This window comes from Crassostrea angulata, chromosome 3 (genome assembly GCF_025612915.1).
Source record: "Crassostrea angulata isolate pt1a10 chromosome 3, ASM2561291v2, whole genome shotgun sequence".
NCBI lineage: Eukaryota > Metazoa > Mollusca > Bivalvia > Ostreida > Ostreidae > Magallana > Magallana angulata.
In genome coordinates, this window is record NC_069113.1 from 54755002 (window position 1) to 54777482 (window position 22481).

The window sequence follows — 22481 nt, forward strand, 5'->3', positions numbered from 1 at the left end:
AATCATTCTCAGATGTGTAGATTCTGAATTGTTAAAACTATGAGCCCAGGCCTCTTGGTTTTGGATTTTTATTTTTTATATTCTATGAATTTTGGTGCCCATTAACATTATAGTAATACAATACACATGAATTTCCGTGGACTGTACTATAACAAATTAAAGCATTGGTAATCGGCTGTACATCGAATGAATGGGGGATCGATTTTTGTAGTACAGCCTCAGGGTCAAATTCGCTATTCAAAGATTGAAATATTACTTGCATAAATTTGTCGAACTCCATTTTGCATATATCGCAGAGGCGTGAATTCGCTATGTGTTTTTAGCTGTAAATTGCGTTAAATCCGTTTTGATATTGTCGGGCTCGAGCTTCAAAAAATATATGTACATTTTATTATTGCACAAAGTTGACAAACCAACCGACGTCAACGGTCAAGTGAAAATGTAAAATTGAATGTTTTGTTGGATCTTAAATGTATCTTAACTATTCTTTAACCTATCGACGTGAACTGTTGACTTTTAGAACTTATTCAACAGGTGGGTGCATGTGGTCATTTTCGAAGGGATGTACATGCAGTGTTCTTAGTGACTTTGCAAACAGTTGATTTTGAACTTCTTTACTGATTTTCCTCCGCTCATTTTCCTATCAGTCTTACTTTCACTTTCGAAAATACCAAATGTGCAATTACAATATGAATATGATCTATCAGGAATTTTATGTTGCTTGATATTAGTTTACATTGAACAGCATATATATTTTAAATGTATCTTAAAGCCGTAATATATATACTATATTATATGAAATGGGGAAGTATATTAAAAATTGTATTTTCATTAAGCAAGGTCAGGGTCTTATATTTTTGACACCTGTCAAAAGATATATAGGCTATTTTTTTATTAAGAGAGTCATGGAAAAACAATAAGATTTTTAGTCTGTGTGGTTTAATTTATCGGTATCTCCATTATTGACTGTATGTATATTATATTTTGTTATATTTCTAAAATAACGATATAGTTGGTATGATGAATGTCATTTGCTAGAAGTGCACAGTGATTTAGAATTTCCCAATTCCTTAAATCAAACTCTTGTACTTGATTATTCAATTTAATGATTCTTAAATCCATAGTATTTTATGATGCCTTTTATAAATGAAAAATCTGTGAGATTATTTTCAAATATTTTCTGTTGTTAAAAAAATTAATTTCTCATTGCCTCTAGAAATAACCAAGAAATGTTGTGAGACTGAACAAAGAATATGACTTTGCGCCAACAGAGATTTGCTGAGGATGTCAACAGTGCTATCGCTGTATGTGAACAGTATGGATGGCCATTCACAGGTTTGTCAGCATTTTTAGACATGTACAATAAAGACAGTCATCAGTAGCAGTCATTTGATCACTTTCTAGATACCTGAATGGAAATAATAGGTCATCTCTTTATTCAGTTTTAGATTTGAATCATTGTAGACCTTGTAACATTGGATCGTTAATGTTGAAGTACATTCTTGATTCTCTTATCCTTGTAGATTTCCACCAGACAGACAATTCACTGACCTTCGCGTACACAAAGAACAACAACAAACAGCTGGTATCCATTTGTATCTCAGATGATTACCCAGGTAAAATATTAAAACTAAATTATTTCACTAAAATGAGAGAGAGAGAGAGAGAGAGAGAGAGAGAGAGAGGCTGGGATAAACTCCTAGGGATACGAAGTTTAAACATATTTGATGATTTATTGTAGAAAACACTTTCATAACAAGACATGACAATGAGGACTTCTCAGAATACAGCAATGAGTCCATAAAGAACATCATCATGGGTCTGAACAGAGGTAATGTGAAGATGCCGGGGCATGTAACTGTACTAGTAAATAAATCTGAACAGAGGTAATGTGAAGATACATGTAACTAATTAGTCAATAAATCTGAACAGAGGTAATGTGAAGATACATGTAACTAATAAGTCAATGAATCTGAACAGAGGTAATGTGAAGATACATGTAACTAATTAGTCAATAAATCTGAACAGAGGTAATGTGAAGATACATGTAACTAATTAGTCAATAAATCTGAACAGAGGTAATGTGAAGATACATGTAACTAATTAGTCAATAAATCTGAACAGAGGTAATGTGAAGATACATGTATTTAATTAGTCAATGAATCTGAACAGAGGTAATGTGGAGATACATGTAACTAATTAGTCAATAAAACTGAACAGAGGTAATGTGGAGATACATGTAACTAATTAGTCAATAAAACTGAACAGAGGTAATGTGGAGATACATGTAACTAATTAGTCAATAAAACTGAACAGAGGTAATGTGGGTTACTTGTAACAAATTAGTCAATGAATCTGAACAGAGGTAAAATAGAGATGCATGTAACAATGCTGTTCAATAATATGTTGTACACAGTAAGGATTTTTTATTGATGTACATAAAACATTGTGAATTAACCAAACCGTCTTCATGATATTAAACATTTTTTTGGAATATGATTTATGATATTTGTAATTCATCAATGTGTCGAGTAGTAAATACTGATAAATATAGTGAACGTTTCAGCGCATGTTTCCAGAATAACTTGGTGACAGACCCATGTACTCTTTCTGTTGATAATTGTTTGTTATACTCAGTATGTCAATCAAATCATCTGCTGGCTTCACAGCCTCAAAGACATGATGTTACATTATTGGATGTGAAGGTCCTAAGTCTAAATACTCTTGAAATTTCTGGTTCAAAAATGTGATTTGATATGGTAAATTGGATTATAGAGTTACAGACAAGTTTGGTAAAGCATTAAGGTGTGCGGTACCGGACACCTCATCGAAAGACAACTCGTCGAATGCGACAACTCATGAAAAGTAAACTAATCGAAAATAAAACTCGCCAACGCAACATGTCAGAGAATGTCAACTCATGGGTGGTGACAACTCATCGATATTATATACTTTGAAATAACAATCCGTGAACATTTCTCAGATTATTTTATTTCATACTTAGTTAAGACATGGCTGAGGGAGGTACGTAGCGATTCACCTTTATTCTGTCTCAGAGGAATAAAAATAAATTGGCATACAGTGGTTTTGTACACCTATGCGATAGGAAAAATGAATAAGAACTAAAAAATCAAAACTTATTGAAAATTTAAACTAAGGAATTGTAAGGGGATTCTAATTCGAAGAGGCCACACAAGAAGGACATTTCTTAAGACAAAAAATTACAATCGTGTCAACTGTCCGGGAATAAATCAGAGATGGCAACTATTTAAATGATCTTGAGGGTAAATAAATAATAAATGTTTATGGAATAAAAATAAAAATCTTATAATTATTGTATTTTTTTTTCACTTTTGATGACTGTCGATGAGTATCGATGTGTTGTCCATGAGTTGTCTATTTCATGACTTGTCCTTTCGATGAGCTGTTAATTCTGTGAGTTGTCGCATCGATGTTTTTTTTTCGATGAGTTGTCTTTCAAAGAGATGTCATAGACCCTAAGGTGTGATATAAGTGGGTGGCTGTGTATTACAGAGCTGAGGGAGGGTAGCATTGACCGATCAGACAGCATGGATACAGACAATTCATGTTACGAAGACTGCCCCGAAACCCTGGACACAGATGAAGATGAGGAAGATGATGATGGAGTAGATTACATGGATGAGTACGACCAAATGAGGGAGGTAGGAATAGGTTACATAGCTAGAGGTAAAGATGTAGTTAAACTTATACATGTAGATACTATTAGAGTACAGAGCTGGAGATAAGGATAGATTACATAGCTAGAGCTGGAGATAAAGATAGATTACGTATCTAGAATAGATTTTATTGATTAATATGACCAGTTTATGGAAGAATAGATAATGTGATACCTGTATAGAGGTAAATCACCAGTTGATAAACTATTTTGTTTTCCCTCGGACTAAAATGTCACACTTTCATTGGTTTTAACATGACATATGACTGATGGATATATCTTTATGTCTGTCTGGAGAGAATTAATATTCAGCAATATAGCCGACACTTTGCCTTCTCATCTTTACATTTCATAATTTTTAATACATGTATAACCTCATCTTAATTTTTGATCTATTATTATAAAGATATAAAGTTGACATTAATACTAATTTTCTTGGTATGTTAATAACTACCGTATCTCTCTTGAATATGTATCACTAATGTTGGGGCATGTTCTGTGCAGGGAGAGGAAGTGGAGATAAACCCTGTACTGCTGAGAGACATGGAGAAGCTGTGGGGCTGTTACGGAGAACATGTGATGGACTACAGGTAGGTTGACCAATAGAAACACTCACGGAACTCTAGCTCCAAGGTCGCCCATCAGCTAATTCTGATTTTGTTTACCAGTACTTCTGCCGTTATGAATACTTTTGATTGTATGCAGTCAATATTGTACACAAATAGAAACATTCCCTGTACTGTCATCTGTCAGTGATGTACACAAATAGAAACACTCCCTGTATTGTCATTGGTGTACACCAATAGAGACATTCTCTGCACTATCAGCTGTCAGTGATGTACACCAATAGAGACACTCCCAGTGCTGTCAGCTGTTAGTGGTGTATACCAATAGAGACATTCACTGTACTGCCAGTGATGTACACCAAAAGAGACATTCCATGTACTGTCAGCTGTTAGTGGTGTACACCAATAGAGACACTCCCAGTGCTGTCAGCTGTTAGTAGTGTACACCAATAGAGACATTCCCTGTATTGTCATCTGTCAGTGGTGTACACATTAAGAGACAGTCCCTGTACTGTCAGCTGTCTGTGATGTACACCAATAGAAACATTCCCTGTACTGTCAGTGATGTACACCAATAGAGACATTCTCTGCACTGTCAGCTGTCGGTGATGTACACCAATAGAGACACTCCCAGTGCTGTCAGCTGTAAGTGGTGTACACCAATAGAGACACTCCCAGTGCTGTCAGCTGTTAGTGGTGTACACCAATAGAGACACTCCCAGTGCTGTCAGCTGTTAGTAGTGTACACCAAAAGAGACACTCCAAGTGCTGTCAGCTGTTAGTAGTGTACACCAAAAGAGACACTCCCAGTGCTGTCAGCTGTTAGTGGTGTAAACCAATAGAGACATTCCCTGTACTGTCAGTGATGTACACCAGTAGAGACACTCCCAGTGCTGTCAGCTGTTAGTGGTGTACACCAATAGAGACACTCCCAGTGCTGTCAGCTGTTAGTGGAGTACACTAAGAGACATTATCTGCACGGTCAACTGTCAGTGGTGTACACCAATAGAGATACTCCCAGTGCTGTCAGCTGATAGTGGTGTACACCACTAGAGACATTCCCTGTACTGCCAGTGATGTACACCAATTGAGACATTCCCTGTGCTGTCAGCTGTTAGTAGTGTACACCAATAGAGACATTCCCTGTACTGTCAGCTGTCAGTGATGTACACCAATAGAGACATTCCCTGTACTGTCAGTGATGTACACCAATAGAAACATTCCTTGTACTGTCAGCTGTCTGTGATGCACACCAATAAAAACATTCCTTGTACTGTCAGCTGTCAGTGATGTACACCAATAGAAACATCCCTTGTACTGTCAGTGGTGTACACCAATAGAAACATTCCTTGTACCGTCAGCTGTCAGTGGTGTACACTTCTAGTTGTAAAGTTCAAGCTCTTTTAATTATTCATAGAAGTATAAAAAGAATTTTGAATATGGAGAGGAATAGGTATATTTTGGCAATAAGTATAAAATTTAAATTTAAAATAAATGCAGTTTGATGTAAACTTTAGTAAACTTTAGTAAAATATCACTGTTTCCAAATGAGGGTAACATTTGGAAATTAGCACCCTTTAGAAAATCATTCATGAAATTGCTTATTTAACAAATGATACACCTCAATCAGCAGCGATTTCTTGAATGAACATTATATAAATAGTGCCTGTTTGGGAGGGTAACAGTTGAAATTGACACCCCGAGAAAAACATTGTCAACCGACGCGAAGCGGAGGTTGACAATGGTTTTCGAGGGGTGTCAATTTCAACTGTTATCCTCCCAAACAGGCACTATTTATTTTGTTATACTGAATGTCTTTTTTTAAAATTTTAAGAAAATTTTACTGTTTTATATAGGAATAACGTGAATTCTACAGCGAACCGTACGCGCATAATTTTCGCGCATGTAACATTTTTTAATGTTACCCGTTGCCAAGTGCGTTGCTAACGCTGAGGGTAATAGTAAATATTATTAACTGCGTCTTAACCAATCAGATTTCAGTATTTAACATGAAAGTATAACAATATATAAATAGTGCCTGTTTGGGAGGGTAACAGTTGAAATTGACACCCCGAGAAAACCATTGTCAACCGACGCGAAGCGGAGGTTGACAATGGTTTTCGAGGGGTGTCAATTTCAACTGTTATCCTCCCAAACAGGCACTATTTATTTTGTTATACTGAATGTCTTTTTTAAAATTTTTAAGAAAATTTTACTGTTTTATATAGGAATAACGTGAATTCTACAGCGAACCGTACGCGCATAATTTTCGCGCATGTAACATTTTTTAATGTTACCCGTTGCCAAGTGCGTTGCTAACGCTGAGGGTAATAGTAAATATTATTAACTGCGTCTTAACCAATCAGATTTCAGTATTTAACATGAAAGTATAACAATCTCAACTTTTACCCTCACTGTCATGATATGATCATAGATTGTTGGCAAGTTCCCTAACTGGCATGCAATATTCATAGACTGTTAGCTAAAGCTGATGTTCTTTTCTTTTTCAGGGCTTTTGAATCTATTGAGGAAGTGGACACTGAAATCAAAATTAACTTGGCTTCTCTTCTCGAGGTATATAGGATTTGAAAAATCTGTGTCGACCTACAAATTAAATCAATATATTTTGGCCTGAACATTGATTAATAATGTCTAATGATGAATCAAGTCATTTTGATAATTTTCATTAGAATACCTCTTCCATTATTAATAATTATGACTGAGTTTGCTTCCTTTTTAATGAATAAAAATACTTCTGATTATTTTTTTTCCATCCTTCGTTATGAATACTTAACTTTAATACTTTATGTTTATTTTTGATTAGGTTTATTTCCTTCTTATGAGTACTTATGATTGTGTTTACTTCTTTCTTATTGACACTTTTGGGTGTGTTTGAATACCTGTGGATGTGCTAATTTCTCCTAACTGATATGTTTGAATTTTTTTACTTCTTCCTTTCTAAATACTTCTGATTTTTCTCATTTACGAAAGTTTCTAATTATGTTTATTCCCTCTATTAATTTTTGTGAAACTTTAAACTTCCTCATTTCTGAATACTTCTTTCACTTGGGTTGACATCCTCCTTAAAAAGTACTTCTGACATTGTTATTTCCCACCATTATGAATACATTCTTCTGACCGGGTACACTTCATCCTTAATGTTAAATTCTGATTTATCTGCAGGTCTGTAGCTCCCGCTTTTAAAAAATATGGATGGATAATCAAGGAGTTACAGTTCCGTCATTTTAAAAAGTTGCAATTTACAGCTCATGAAAACCTCTTTTAGTTTTGGACTGATTAATCCAATTTCCACACAAATTCTTTCGAAATAATTGGTACCATTAAATTCTTTATATTATTTACTAGTGATGTTGTTGCTTAACTTGCCTACGACTCTCTCATAAACATGCTAACCGTCCTCAAAAAAGTTAAATTTAGGTGCAGATCGAGAGCTGCCATTTTTATGTGTCAACAAACTACACTTCTTCACTTTACAGGGCTGGTGATGGTGTTTTTAAGAATATCAGAGGCAAGTAAAGTGACGAAATCTGTAATAAAAATTTTTGGAATCAAATATTTGTTAAAAAAATGTGTCCAGATATGAAATCAATCAGTCCAAAAATAGTGCAAGTTCTTGTGAGCCATGTATTGCAACTTTTCAACACGAACTATGGAACTGTAGCTCTCAGGTCGTCCATCCGAATTTTTTTCAGACCAGGAGCTACAGACCTTCAGCTAATTCTGATTTTGTTTACCAGTACCTCCGCCTTTATGAATGCTTTTGATTGTGCCTTCTTCCTCCAGTAATGAATACTACTGATTGTGTTTGAATACTTCTGATTGTGTTTTCCTCCTCTATGAATATGATTGTAATTTCTCTCTCCTCGGATGACCTTTATGGATACCTCTGATTGAGTTGTTGTTTTGTTGTAGAGGGAGATAGCTGAGGCCTGGAACCTAGATCGCCTGCAGCCATTGGTGATCCGACTCAACTTGTCACTGTCTCAGTACCTGGATGCCCCTAGTAAGTAGTTGATAGGACAAAGGCACTGACAGAACCTAGTTTTGGATAAAGCCACTGTAAGGATGTGCATAGACTGAGAAATAAGTTATCAAGGGTATAGATCTCTTACTTTTCATGCAGAGTCATTATGTTTTAAAATAAATCTATATGAATTTGCTTAAAAGCTGACACAGCATAGATTTATGTCTTATCAATGATGGGAAAACTAACAGAATTAGAAAGCAGGTAAACAAACTCAATGAGAGAGAAAAAAAGAAAACTTATAAACTTTGTTTTAAATTCATTACATGTACCTAGTGGAACATCTTTTATGTAAACTTAATATATAAATATCAAAACGAATTTTTACAGATTACTCATGCCTTGATATATTTACATGCGTGTTAAATGAAGCTGGTTGTACATTTATAACCCACAATAAATGCTGCTTGTTGCACTAACTGCATGTAAAGTATATACAATGTAGGCTATAGATTCTGAAGTATAAAAATATCTATTTAGTTAAGAGAGTTTGTTTATCCAACATCTTGATAATTGGTGAATTTATACCATGGCCCCTTCCAAAGGAGAGGGGGTATACTGTTTAACCCTTTCGTGTCTGTCTATGTGTCTGTCAGTCTGTAAAAACAAATTTTTGTCAAAGATTTCTTAATATCCATTATTAACTGCAGATGCTTTAAATGTTAATGCACTCTTTGTTGAGGCATGCCATATGGTGGGATTGATTTTTTAAAGCGCTAAGCATAGCTGCAGCGCTTTTTTGTCGCCAGATTTCTGATCCTACTTCCACTTTCGATTTCGCATTTCCGAAATACCGCCACCTACTGGCGGATGCTAGAGAAGTCGTACCCTGGAGAAGTCGTACTCGGGAGATCTCATAACTATGCAGTAGGGAAAACTTATCTTCAAGTTAGCCTGCATGCAGATACATTTGTTCTATCAGTATAAAATTGGGAATAAATTCTTTTAATGAATATTATTATTATATATCGGATATGGGTGCTCCAAAAGATATCACATTTATGATGACGATTTATTTCCAATTAAAATTTTTTTTTGGAAAAAATGGGTGTTATATGCATTTGGTTGTGTATTAGGTGTTAAGCAATAATTGGAATAACTTAGCAAAAACACATATGCATCCATCAAGGCGTGAGAATTTGTTACGTCGAAGTTACACGTGTGTTTGAAAAGCACAAGACCAGTCACGAACTTTTCATCTATCCTCCTCCAAAAAAAAACAAGCATAAAAAAATTCAAATGATCTTGCATAATAAAAAAAACTTGGATAGTCAGACACCTTACACATGCTTTTTTACATAGAAGATTATCCCTTGTCGCAGGTGGAAACGGCCCAAATTCGGAGGAAAAATAGGAAATTATTTTCCTTCAGCCCTGTTTTGACTTTTTGACGTGACTTACGGTGAAATACTGTTGTGACATTTGAATCGGCGTCCATGACAACATCCTTTAATTAAACTTGTTGAAACACACTACTTTTTACGTATGATAAGATATGAGCTAGAGACTAAGTTAAATTAAATGATATACCCTAAAATATACCGCAGAAGAGACTGTCTATGATTTAACAATCTCTTCCCGGCTTATCGCTTTCCAGTACTTTCAGTACTTTGATTAACAAATTCCATGTCACTTTCAGTATTTTATTCTAGTTTGTGTTACACGAATGGTATTCATTAAGTATTTATTTGAAGTTTTATATGCATTCAAAGTACGATATTCCACCAAATTTATTGGAATATTTTGACTTGTTCTAGTAGTCAAAGAAATTCAATCTATCATCTGTAATGAGTGCCATGTTAGACTATGATAGTCTGATTATTGAATTGATAAAACAGTCCATCACTGCTGCTTTCTTTCTCCTTCAGGACCCCCTTTAATTCAAGTGCTGCACTCCTCCAAAAGTGGAATAATCAGCCAGTTACAAAAGTAAGTCCATCATTATGTTGTGAGCTACTTACAACAGTAAATTTGCAAACAATTTAAGTTACACATTTAAAAAGAAACTTATTTTAACTGTTAATAAATTGTTGACTGTGATCATAGTGAAGAGATGTGTAAGTGACTGAAATACAGTAAAACATGCTTATTACAAAGTGCCAGAAATGGGCAATTTTGATTCATTATAAGCATTATTCATTATATCTGTCAAGTTTACAACATTTGATAAACTTAAGGGGAATGAATATCACTTAGCAGTAAGCATCAGTTTCTTATAAGTGTGTTCACTTTAAACTTTTTTAATGTAAATAAGTTTTTATGATTTTACCTATGTTGTAGGGTTTTGGCGGATTTTATCAGTGAGCAGTGGGGTCGGTTGAGTAATTCTTTTATTCAGCAGCTGTATGACGAGGCGGAGCAGAAAACGCAAACGGCTAGCTGCACACCACAACCACAGTAAGATTGAATCCAGTCTATGGCGAATCAAACTGTAGACCATGCTGGATCAGCAACTATTTTAATATTTTCATAATTTCAAAATTGAGACTCACAAAAAATTAAATTTTGGTTTTTAATAGTAAATGGTTGATGAGTTCATAGTAAACGTTTGCATCACAAATTTACAGAAAAAGCGAAAAGCATAGTAAGTGCATTTGCAAGTAGATGTACAATATATATAGTATTCATATAGAGAAAGGGTCAATGTATGAAATATAAAAATCATGACTCTACGCGTGTTCTGATTTTTAGCTGTGATGAATCTTCACAAACAGCCCACGACAGGAACATCGCACGGCTGATGGAAATGGGTTTTACTGCTGACCAAGCCTTAAGTGCCCTTGTCCTTAACAATGGAGACCTCCTGTTGTCTGTCAATCACCTGATGGGAGGGCAGAGCACGTCAGACGGGTAAGGACAGGGTTGTACTCGGTTTATAGATACCAGACACATGACAGGGTGCAGAACCAGTGTACAGTTAGATGCAATAGGAGCTTTGATGCAGTAGTGATCCTATACTGTAAAGGGAGACTAGATATGAGGCCTTTCCGTAGCATTGGACAGCTTGCTGTACAAGTTACACACCATAATGTTTACATTCAATGGTTAAAAAAGAGGTAGAATTAAAACCCAAAACAGGTAGCATTGTGTGCAGTCTTATCACATAGAATTTAATTGATAATGCATATAGATATACATGAATATAGAGCCTCCAACTCATTAAAGAATATCATCTAAAATGAAAAAAAGCAACATCAACACACATAATAAAAAAATACGTTAACAATATCAACTCATGTAAGAAAAAAAATTTGCATGCACTTTAATTCAGTAAAAATAGATAAGGTTGCAAAAATTTAACAAATAAGAGAATCAAGAAGAAGATGTAAATCACATATTCTCTTACAGAATCAAAAATGATGTTTACATGCTTATCACAAAACATGCAGTGTTGCCAAAAGAGTATAAAATGGCTTTTTCATGCAAGTCATTTTTTATGGCCAAATTATATATATACGCTGAAGTCATCATCATTATGCCACATGTGGAATAGCAAATTATTCATTTCCTTTGCAAGGATATTGACTTGTTATCACCAGAGTGGCATCTTTCACTGTTCTGTGTTAAGCTTATCTTTGAAATCTCATCATTTTATATCATGCTTAATTAAAAAAAGTTTAGTTTTGCCCCAATTCAAGTTGCATTAATGTCAAACCCAAGTTGGCAAGGAGATTTTTTTCATCACAATTATTGCTTCCAAACAGTGGAGCATATTTTGTTAAAAAGCAGTAGATTTTCTAATGTAGACTTTCATGTAAAGCAGTGGAATTGCATGTACTGTGTATACGCAAATAACTAGATGTACATGTATACGGTTACAGTCAGTAGAAATGAGATTGAGTGACCACTTAAGATTCTGTGATTACCATTGAAAGTACCTGCCAAAGTTGAGCTCGGGATTTTCTTTAAGTTGAGAAAAATTTCAGTTTAGTATCTGATAGATCTTGAATATTATGTAAAAATGATGCATATTTTTTTACCAGTAAACCCCATTGTACACCAGTAAAGTTCTGTGCCTGGCAAAATACATTTATAGGATAGCAAGCAGTTCCTATAACAGTTATTGACGCCTCTCTCTCTCACCACAGGCAAACCACTGCCCAAGCTAGTGATAGTTCACTACCCCCCAAACCGAGTGGTTCAGAGTATCGGCGACAGACCTCTCATCCATCCGGAGCCAAACGCATCAAGAAGATCAGCCGGCTACATTCAGTCGACCCAAAGGACATACCGAAAGATCCCGGTATCATTGATTTGACTAAGGATGGTGACGACTTCACTCTAGTACCAACATCTTTGTGGTTTGGGAAAAAATCCAAGAGAATCCCTAGTCCAAATCTTGGTTTTCTTATACAAGTAAGAGCCATGTTACCGTATATCAGGTTTTTTCCGCGTGTATCCAATTTCCTCTTTGTTTGCGACGATTTTCGAATCGCGGAAAATAAATCAGCATAAATTTGATACAAAATTTTGTTTTTGTAATAGCCTGATAAAGTAAACAGGTAAGTAAAAGTACGGTGAACTATGTTCAGTTTGTTTAGTTAGAGGTACAAATTGCGGGATCAGAGGACAAGGGCCAGATAATAGCTTATCTGAATATGTTATTCATGTAAAACCTTGATAATATGCACAGAAGATAAGTAGGATAGGTGTAATATTACAGGTTACTATTTCCTGCTGCATTGTATTTTACTTGTGTATTGATGTGTGATGCCCTTGGTAATTTATAGGTGTACCAGTATGCCAGACAAAGAATACCCACATTGAACGAGTTCTGTGTAGTTTGTGATGATGCTCATGTCTTTCAAAATGGTGCAATGTTAAAGGTAGGCATTCCCATAACACCTATAAATCACAAAACTAGCATGGTATGTCAAGCTAGTTTGTTATACAGGATGAACAGCTCAGCTTCCTCTTTACATTTTAAACTCGTTGTTGTAACCTTTGACCTTTAATTGTAGCCCTCGGTGTGTTCGCGAGAACTGTGTGTGTTTGCCTTTCAGACACTTGGTGTCATGGCTGATGCTGCAGAATCCGTGGCAACAGGCGCTGAGGTAACTCTTTGTACACCAAAGTCAAAGTGTTGTCAATATAAAGATCAGCATCACAACATGATTATTTTTTTTACAAGGAACATCAGCAAAGCACATTTACAGGAGAGAACATAAATAGGCATTATGCCTGCTGTTCAATCCATTTCAATGTATCTATATACTTGAATAAAATACTTCTTAAATTAAAGCACATTTACACATTTAGTCACAGTGTAGCTTGAGGTCTGTAGCTCACCGTCTGAAAAAATTTGGATGGACGATCTGTAACCTACGGTGCCACCCATTGAAAAAATTGTGTATTTATTGTGCACAAAAACATGTGCTAGTTTTGGACTGATTAACCTTATTCATATGCAAATTCTGTGAAAGCATTAAGTACCATTAAATTTTCCATGCAGTTTACTACTGATACCATCTCTTCCGAGACAAATTGAAATGTTTGTTCTATTACAGGTTGTAGATTTGTTGATAGCAATGACCAGATCTGCATGTGTATCTCCAAGACGAGACACCATTTTCTCCCCCTATCCCACAGTTGTGGATCCAACAAAATCCACAGAGCTGGCTTTAAATCCAAAGGTAATTGGTGACGGACAGTACAATGTACATGAAGAACAGACTTTTTATCCAACTATTCAACCCCTTAATCTAACCTTTTAATGGAATTATTATGTTTATTTTTTAGTCCAAGGATTATGACAAAGTTAGAAAAATTTTGGAGATTATTCCGCCGGTCTCACAGCTGGTGCAGATCGAGCCCTCAAAGATCAAGAGACAGATGGAGGAGAAGAATGTTCTGGCCTATCCCCTCCTACAGTGGTACGCATTCAACCAGTACAGATTTTTAATTAACTTACAATGACAGAGCAATTTCATTAATCAGATTATTAACATTTTCTCTGACTGTCGCAGTGGTACACGTACAATGACAGAGCAACTTTGGCTAATCACATTATAAACATTATCCAGAATCATGTAGCAGGACAGTGACTGTACATGGAATTCGTATATGTAGGGGTTTTTCATTGAAAAGGAAGGATAATTGTATTATTAAACAACTGGAGACATAGACAAAGTAACTTAAAAAAGCACCCCAAAGTACAGTACCGCTGCTATACAATATTTTGATACCGCGAAATATTGAACCTGGGTTCAATATATTATGCAATATTAAGAACCTGGGTCCGATATATTGCTGTGAAATATTGAACCCCCCATAAAATATTGAATCCCGGGTTCAATATATTTTGGACGTGATAATGATGGTACCTTATATTTTACAATTGAAATTCAAGAGACAAAATGGTTGAATATAAAATTTCTGATAATTAGGTAGTCTAGATCAAGAAATACCTGTATTGACAATGTGTGAAATTGATGACATTATGATGAAGAGCTCTTTACTCTGATGATATTATATTGAAGTCATTTGTCTGTAACATTGCACCATATTGATTAGCTTGATACAGAACTCAGTAGACACTCTATATAACTGGACATTAAAGTCCATGGCATGGCCAACTTGTTGAATGTTTTCCTCTCTCTTTTATAGGATCATCTCCAGCAACAGATCACACATAGTCAAGCTTCCCAAAGAGAGGGTGAGATTGATTTTACCAAACAAATAAATCCAAGTTCTGTGTCTCTATATTAAAGATATTACAGGTATATTCTATGGTACAAACTGTCCCCCTCCCCAAGCAAAAAACAACCAAGATGAAATATTGATCTTCAGTGCTTGGTTAACACAATCGTGGCTTATTTTTTGTAGTGCCTGTCATTTATGAATACCTCTCACCAGTACCTTCTGTTACAAAACCCCCCTGCCAAGGAGAAAGTCTTTCAAGATCTCAAGAAAAAACATGGGAGTGAATTTGCATTCCAGTGAGTAGCCTTGAGAATACAATTACTTAGGTTTGTTAGAGACTGACTGTTCAAATAAGTCAGGTCATTAACGTTCTTAGAATGCAAGGTGAAGCCAAACTTTCTCTAGACCTTACCATCCTAAAATATTTAGGTACATAGGCAGTTACAAACTTAATGAACATTTTGGTTTTTTTTTAGTTCCAAAACAATTGTAAATGTTAATACATTGAAGAAAGAATTTAGTAAACAGGAAGATTTGATAAATCAATAATTGTGAAAAATCACAAGAGCACATCTCGCAGATTTCAAATTTTTAAACAGATGAAAACTACAAAAAATTATGATAAAGGTTTGGTGTTAGCGATTTTTAATTTTCACAGTTTAATGCAAAGTGTTTATAATAAGTCACTGAATTAAGTACATGTTCTTGCGTAAAACAAGGAATCTGCAGTAAATAATATTTGATCAAATTATAACCTCACAATACCGTGATAATACATGTATTGCAAGTTGGCTACCCAAGTGAGCTATGTGTCAAATTGGCCTCCTAATTTTTATTTATACACAACTAGTGATGCTACATATTGTGGGCTTATTTGATTCTGTTTGTGGGGTTTGACACTGTTAATTTAACCGAAAGTATTCTCCATTCAGTGGCTCTAGTATTGAAAACTGGCACTCAATAATTCGAGAAGGTTTATTGGTGGGATCAGGAACAAAATTACAGGTAAGAACTTCTTACTTTAGAAAAATGACATCATCTGGTATTATTATTATACACTATTATAGGAATGAATTTATGTAGAATTTTTATGAGTACCTGTATAAACTGTGAAGGACAGTTTTACGCTTTGTGAACTGCACAGATTTTACCCTGGGTAAGACATTACAATCCTCATCCTTGTAGGTAAATGGAGCAGCTTATGGCAATGGAATTTATCTCAGTCCAAACTCTTCCACATCATTTAATTATTCCAGGATGTATAAAAGTGGTAAACAAAAAAATGAGGTGAGTTTATACATGTATATGTACTGCTGTCTTATTTATATTTAATTATCTCTTATTTTTAAAAAAAAATTCTAAATTTAGAGAAGTTGATCATTTTTATTACCGGTATATTTATGTGTATCATCATGGGACTAATATACATTTACATACATGTATTATTCAATCATGTGAAATGATGAGGATCATGTGAAATGATGAGGAGGTTAGGTAATGATGTGTTATATGATTGTGAGAGTTATTAATATTCTGTTTTACAGTCTGCCTCACGCTTTCTGGACCACGGACGGAGCATGACCTGTATAGCATTGTGTGAAGGTCAGTTCATCAATTATTGTCTTTGGTTGTTAGCTCACTGAGACAAAGTCTGGGGTGCTAATGCAATACCATTGGCATTGGCGTTGGATCACACCTGGACCTGGTTAAAGTTTTAGGAGCAGGTCCTGTATCTAAGTTTTCAGTATAGTCAGTCTTATCTTCACCTAGCTTGCCTGGATGGTGCATCTAGATATGGACTTAGCATACTGGTACTTAGATGATGAATCTCAGCAATAAATTTCAGATTCTTGCTGAGGTTAAGGTTTTTCGAGCTGATTAAAGTTTTTGGAGCAGGTGCCTTTTGATGGTGATTTCTAAATTATCAATGGTCCTATCTTTACCAAACTTATTTGGATGATGCATCTTGTGACACCAAATCACTCCACAGGCTTGGATACTGAATCTAAGCCATAGGTTTCCGAGGAGCAGGTCACATCTTTATGTAAATAAATAACTTGAATATTCAAACTAGCAATGCTGATTTTACTTAAGTGAATCACAGTCAGACTTGAACAGTTAATACAACTATTGATGTGTGTCTAGTACACAGTTAATACAACTATTGATGTGTGTCTAGTACACAGTTAATACAACTATTGATGTGTGTCTATTACACAGTTAATACAACTATTGATGTGTGTCTAGTACACAGTTAATACAACTATTGATGTGTGTCTAGTATACAGTTAATACAACTATTGATGTGTGTCTAATACAAAGGTCACAGTTAATACAACTATTGATGTGTATCTAGTTCACAGTTAATACAACTATTGATGTGTGTCTAGTACACAGTTAATACAACTATTGATGTGTGTCTAGTTCACAGTTAATACAACTATTGATGTGTGTCTAGTACACAGTTAATACAACTATTTATGTGTGTCAAGTACACAGTTAATACAACTATTGATGTGTGTCTAGTACACAGTTAATACAACTATTGATGTGTGTCTAGTACAACGGTCACAGTTAATACAACTATTGATGTGTGTCTAGTACACAGTTAATACAACTATTGATGTGTGTCTAGTACACAGTTATTACAACTATTGATGTGTGTCTAGTACAAAGGTCACAGTTAATACAACTATTGATGTGTGTCTAGTACACAGTTAATACAACTATTGATGTGTGTCTAGTACACACTTATTACAACTATTGATGTGTGTCTAGTACAAAGGTCACAGTTAATACAACTATTGATGTGTGTCTAGTACACAGTTAATACAACTATTGATGTGTGTCTAGTACACAATTAATACAACTATTGATGTGTGTCTAGTACACAGTTAATACAACTATTGATGTGTATCTAGTACACAGTTAATACAACTATTGATGTGTGTCTAGTACACAGTTAATACAACTATTGATGTGTGTCTAATACAAAGGTCACAGTTAATACAACTATTGATGTGTGTCTAGTACACAGTTAATACAACTATTGATGTGTGTCTAGTACACAGTTAATACAACTGTGTCTAGTACACAGTTAATACAACTATTGATGTGTGCCTAGTACACAGTTAATACAACTATTGATGTGTGTCTAGTACACAGTTAATACAACTATTGATGTGTGTCTAGTACAAAGGTACTGTTAGATACAGAACTTGATCATGATTATCTGGATGCTGGAGCAAGTAATGAAATATTGTATCATATGTTACCATTAAATTTTTCAGTTTGAATTATTACAAAGATATTTTTCACACTGAATATCTTTTGAAAATTAATGAATTATCGCAAATGAGGTGCTTCATAAAGATTGAATAAGGCTCTGAAATCAAACAAAGAACTATATATGATAAGAGTTAAATTTTGCCCCCATAATTCGCCATTTTTTAAGTGTTTCGGGTACAATAAAATGTTAAATAATTTTTTAGAAGAGTTGATATAGAATATATTTTTCATCTATTTATTTGATTTTTTTTGCACTCACTGGCAGTATATGATGTCAGAAGTGACGCCATTTCTATAATTCAATCAAAATCAGCCAAAAATTGACATTTTTCTTATCTATTTACGAATGGGAAATATAGAGCGCATGCTTGAACAAGGAACATTTTTTTGTCACTTATTAGTCTTGGCTAGATACATCTCTGATTAAAATATTTTATTTGTTCAAGAGTGCGCTCTATGTTTTTGGAAGGAAAAACTGCTTGAAAACAAGCTGTTTTACGCTAAAAATGCAAAAATGGCGGGAAAAGGTTGTCTTTACAATGTCATATTTCTAAATTGTGGGCACTTGAATTAAAATGAATATTATGTAAACACATCACATACTTATCTGTACTAAGAAAACAAAGAATGATAGTAAAATAATGATGTTCATTTTAGGGGGCCATTTTAGGCCCTTATCATATATAGTCCTTTGTGTTAATGTCATATCACATTGGCTCCAATGACACACTGAAATGAACTGTTTTATTGTCATATCACTTGGCTCCACTGATACTTTGATATTGATTGTGTTATTGTCATATCGCATTGGCTTCATTGAAACATTGATATTAATTGTTTTTGTTGTCATATCGCTGGCTCCACTGATACATTTATCTTTCACAGTGATCTCTCACCCATCGCTGAAGAAATCTGGTGCCATTTGGGTGTCCCCTGAATCCGATCATGTGTGTACGCGCTTCTTCTTTGTGTAAGTATGGATTGTTTTTATACAATAGCTGTTTCTGCTCTAAATGTTACCTCTTGTAAATATGAGATCTAAGTTAGCTGTCACATTGCTGTCTAGAGCCAGTAAGATAAAGCTATGTAAAAAACTATTAATAGAGATTTTATATACCAGGTAATAGTGTATGTATGCTTCTCAAGAAGTATAAATAACTGGTCAGTTAAAGTTTGACCTAATAATATATAGTGTTATTTTTTCTTGGTCCTAGGTATGAGGCTGGTCAGTGTGGGGAAGACGTCAATACACAGCATAAGAATAACCTACAGGCAATCCAGGATGCGGTCAACTTCAGGGCATGAAATGGGGTTCAAATTAAATGTGGGGCAGGAAACACATCGTTACATAGAATGCAACGGAATGCTTTTCAGGGTTTAAAGGGGATCATGCAGAGGACATCCATACACAGATTAAAATGCATCAGATTGCTCTTCAGGGCTGGGTCGACTTCAGGGCTCAAGAAGGGGACCGAGAGGAGAAATCTTCACAGTATAGACACCCTCAAAACATTCTCCAGGACCCAGTCAATTTCAGGGCACAAGGAGGGGACCAAAGAGGGTCAGAGAGGATGAATCTTTGTAGAATAAGCCTTTAACTCAGTACGCTTCCTCATGGCCAGGGCCAAACCTCCTGACCTGTTCACTGGGCAAAGCTACAATTTAAGTGGACCAATGAAATCACACTGTCTGTGAAGCTGTTTTGACTTAATTTGAATCAAGCGAACTGATTTACTGCACAGTACCATTTTGTAACTTTTCACAATCCTGAAGACAGTACTTGATATTTTTTATTCATGCCTAATAAGAACAGCTTCCTTATTAACATATACAGTGAATTCCCTTGTTTTACAATGTGGTTAGTCATTTGGATTCAATTGGAGACCTCATTATATAAATATCTGAAATATGTACATGTATATATCATTATATACATAATTACAATTTTTTAAACATGTTTTGTTTTTGATAATTATCATTTAATGTTTTATTAGTTTTTTGATGAAGATGCACACTATTTTTATTCATATTTTCCCGGTATAAGAATTGAAGCACTCTGCTTAAGCACCATAGTGTACACGCATGTAGTTGATGATTTGAACAATCAGAACATTTGGTCATAAATATCATACTTAAGTTACTTTCCTATTGACAAGTTTCTTTTAGAATCTACACTAATTTACATGTATTTGTTAAGTTTGTATAAAGCTTGTGTGGTGGACATTGCACTGGTTTTCTTCCAATTCATTGGGGATTTAATTTTCAGTCAGTTGTCTATGAATGCCACTGTAACTGACCACTGTATATCACTATACTCCACAACTTCGTCTCTCAGTCATTCCACATCCAGCAATCTGTAGGTATATCTCAAGACACAACCCTTCAGCATCTAAAGATACAACTCAAATTCTATCTCCTTTCACATTCATGAATCTTAATCTACTGCTCAGTGTCTCAACACTTTAGCTTTCACCAACCTGGAGATACAACTTATAGTACCAGCCAGACCCAACTTAACAGATAGCAGAACCCCAGGCCTACTTTCTGTGTCCGCTTAAGGTCTGTTTTGAGTCCAGAGCTGACCCCAAGCAGACTTCAGACTGACCCAGAGCAAGCCCAGAGCAGACATAAGATGGAGACCTTGATTTCAAAAGCAGACCCTTAAATCTCTACTGAAAAATGACCAGTTTCTTCATGTGTATTTGGAATTTACAGCAGGCTTACAGGCAGGAAGAAAAAGATGGGTTGATCTGCTTCACACTTCAGTGTGTAAAGTGGATCCCAGTGAAGAGCTGACCCTGAGTAAACCCATAGCAAACCCCGAGCCGACCCAGGGCAGACACAGTTTTAAAAATCAGATTCAGACCAAAACCGGACCTGGGGTCAGCTTTAGGGGTCTGGTTGGTTTTATAGTTGTGTCTGGTCAGTACTGTAGTACACTCAGGTTTCAACATTTTTGTATCTCCAGGTATACTAGTAGTTCCTTAATCATTTTATCATCCACCAGTCTTGATCGAGCTAGTCAACTCAAAATTAAACCACAAACCTCAAACTTTATAAAACTCAAAAAACCTTTAAAAAAATTAAATTTTATTGTTTGATATTCTCAAACTTATGAAACTCCAATTCGTATAATCTGTAAATTCAACAATCATAATTATTATCTTACGTACGATACAGCTCAAGTTTCCACCGAGTAACAAGCATTTTCACTGGAGGCGAATCATCAATATCCACCGACCACAATGAACATCGTGATAATGAATATTCCCTGAGCATTCCCACATCTATTTTACTGTTCCAAGGTTTACTGGCTGTACCGTGGGGCTTCATTATCTGGCGGTTTTATATTGAATGTTAACTTTGATTTTTAAAACTGTTTAATGTAACATTGATTGTACATTTCAATTATTAGAACGATATAAATAAAATATATGTTTTAATGGACTGTATTTTGTCTTCTTTAAAATTATATACATAAAATACATTTGTATATTTATCTTCTGTTTACACATATTTTAAAATTAGAAACTCAAACATGTATATTTTCGTCTACCTTCTAAGTATCTAAGTATGATTCCCTCTACTTCTACGGAAACTATACTCAGTAGTCAATTCATGCCCCGTTTATCGATTCGACGTAACCTACAGCGACCAAAGATAAGTCACGGACTGCACGAAATAATCATGACGATGTCATACTCAAAGTCTCACAGGCGACGATTTGGCTGTTTCTTTTAGCTAACGGTTACTTGCATGTCAGCATAATTATTTTGCATGTTGACATAATTTATCTTGCATGTAGGGGGGGGCAGAAAAATCACAACACATCTAACGCGGGTTATGTATTTTTTCTGCAATGTCGCCACCTTCATATCTCGAATGAATCACCATAAAAAGCATTTTATTGATGAAATGTTTACCTTTATCTGTTAACTCTAGAGTTGTGAATGATATTTTGGATTATTTAATACCGGCAGACATGGATCATCATTTAGGCCTATAATATATAATTAATTCACAATGATAATTCGTCCACCTTTTAAAATAAAAATTGAGTAGAAATTAACAATTGAACGTTAAGCATTAATTGGTAGTCATGTGTCGATTTTATTAATTAAATGAAGTATTCAATGTTTGAATAACTGATAAACATTCTAACAGATAAACGAATTAAAGATATTTCATAAAAACGTTTTTCCTTCTGCCCAAAGCAAGTGTTAAAAAAAATGTATATATATAT

At 34.9% G+C, this 22481-nt stretch overlaps 2 protein-coding genes across 2 annotated transcripts in view; one reads left to right on the forward strand and one right to left on the reverse strand.

Annotated features, from left to right (window-relative positions):
* Window positions 1-396: 396 nt before the first annotated feature.
* LOC128177038 (protein mono-ADP-ribosyltransferase PARP6-like) lies at window positions 397-21685 on the forward strand. Its single transcript, XM_052843552.1, has 23 exons — window positions 397-534; window positions 1217-1335; window positions 1524-1616; window positions 1742-1831; window positions 3535-3683; window positions 4202-4287; window positions 6774-6837; window positions 8197-8287; window positions 10177-10237; window positions 10589-10705; window positions 11000-11158; window positions 12397-12664; window positions 13039-13134; window positions 13270-13362; window positions 13816-13941; window positions 14048-14181; window positions 14915-14963; window positions 15134-15246; window positions 15883-15955; window positions 16136-16237; window positions 16495-16552; window positions 19124-19208; window positions 19453-21685. Exons 2-23 carry the CDS (start codon window positions 1254-1256, stop codon window positions 19541-19543), a joined length of 2280 nt encoding a protein of 759 aa, XP_052699512.1. The 5' UTR covers window positions 397-534; window positions 1217-1253; the 3' UTR covers window positions 19544-21685.
* Window positions 11171-22481, reverse strand: part of LOC128177037 (focadhesin-like) — a 136934-nt gene continuing 125623 nt past the window's right edge. The window contains exon 41 of the mRNA XM_052843550.1: window positions 11171-11265. Coding sequence (XP_052699510.1) covers window positions 11226-11265 — 40 coding nt within the window. The 3' untranslated portion in view covers window positions 11171-11225. The remainder of the gene's footprint in view (window positions 11266-22481) is intronic.

Excerpts from the sequence above, each read along its gene's own strand:
- LOC128177038 (XM_052843552.1), top strand. The coding sequence starts at position 1,254 with ATGACTTTGCGCCAACAGAGATTTGCTGAGGATGTCAACAGTGCTATC. Across the intron at positions 10,238-10,588 it reads ATAATCAGCCAGTTACAAAA|GGTTTTGGCGGATTTTATCA; the intron begins GTAAGTCCATCA and ends CCTATGTTGTAG. Across the intron at positions 16,553-19,123 it reads CTGTATAGCATTGTGTGAAG|TGATCTCTCACCCATCGCTG; the intron begins GTCAGTTCATCA and ends TATCTTTCACAG.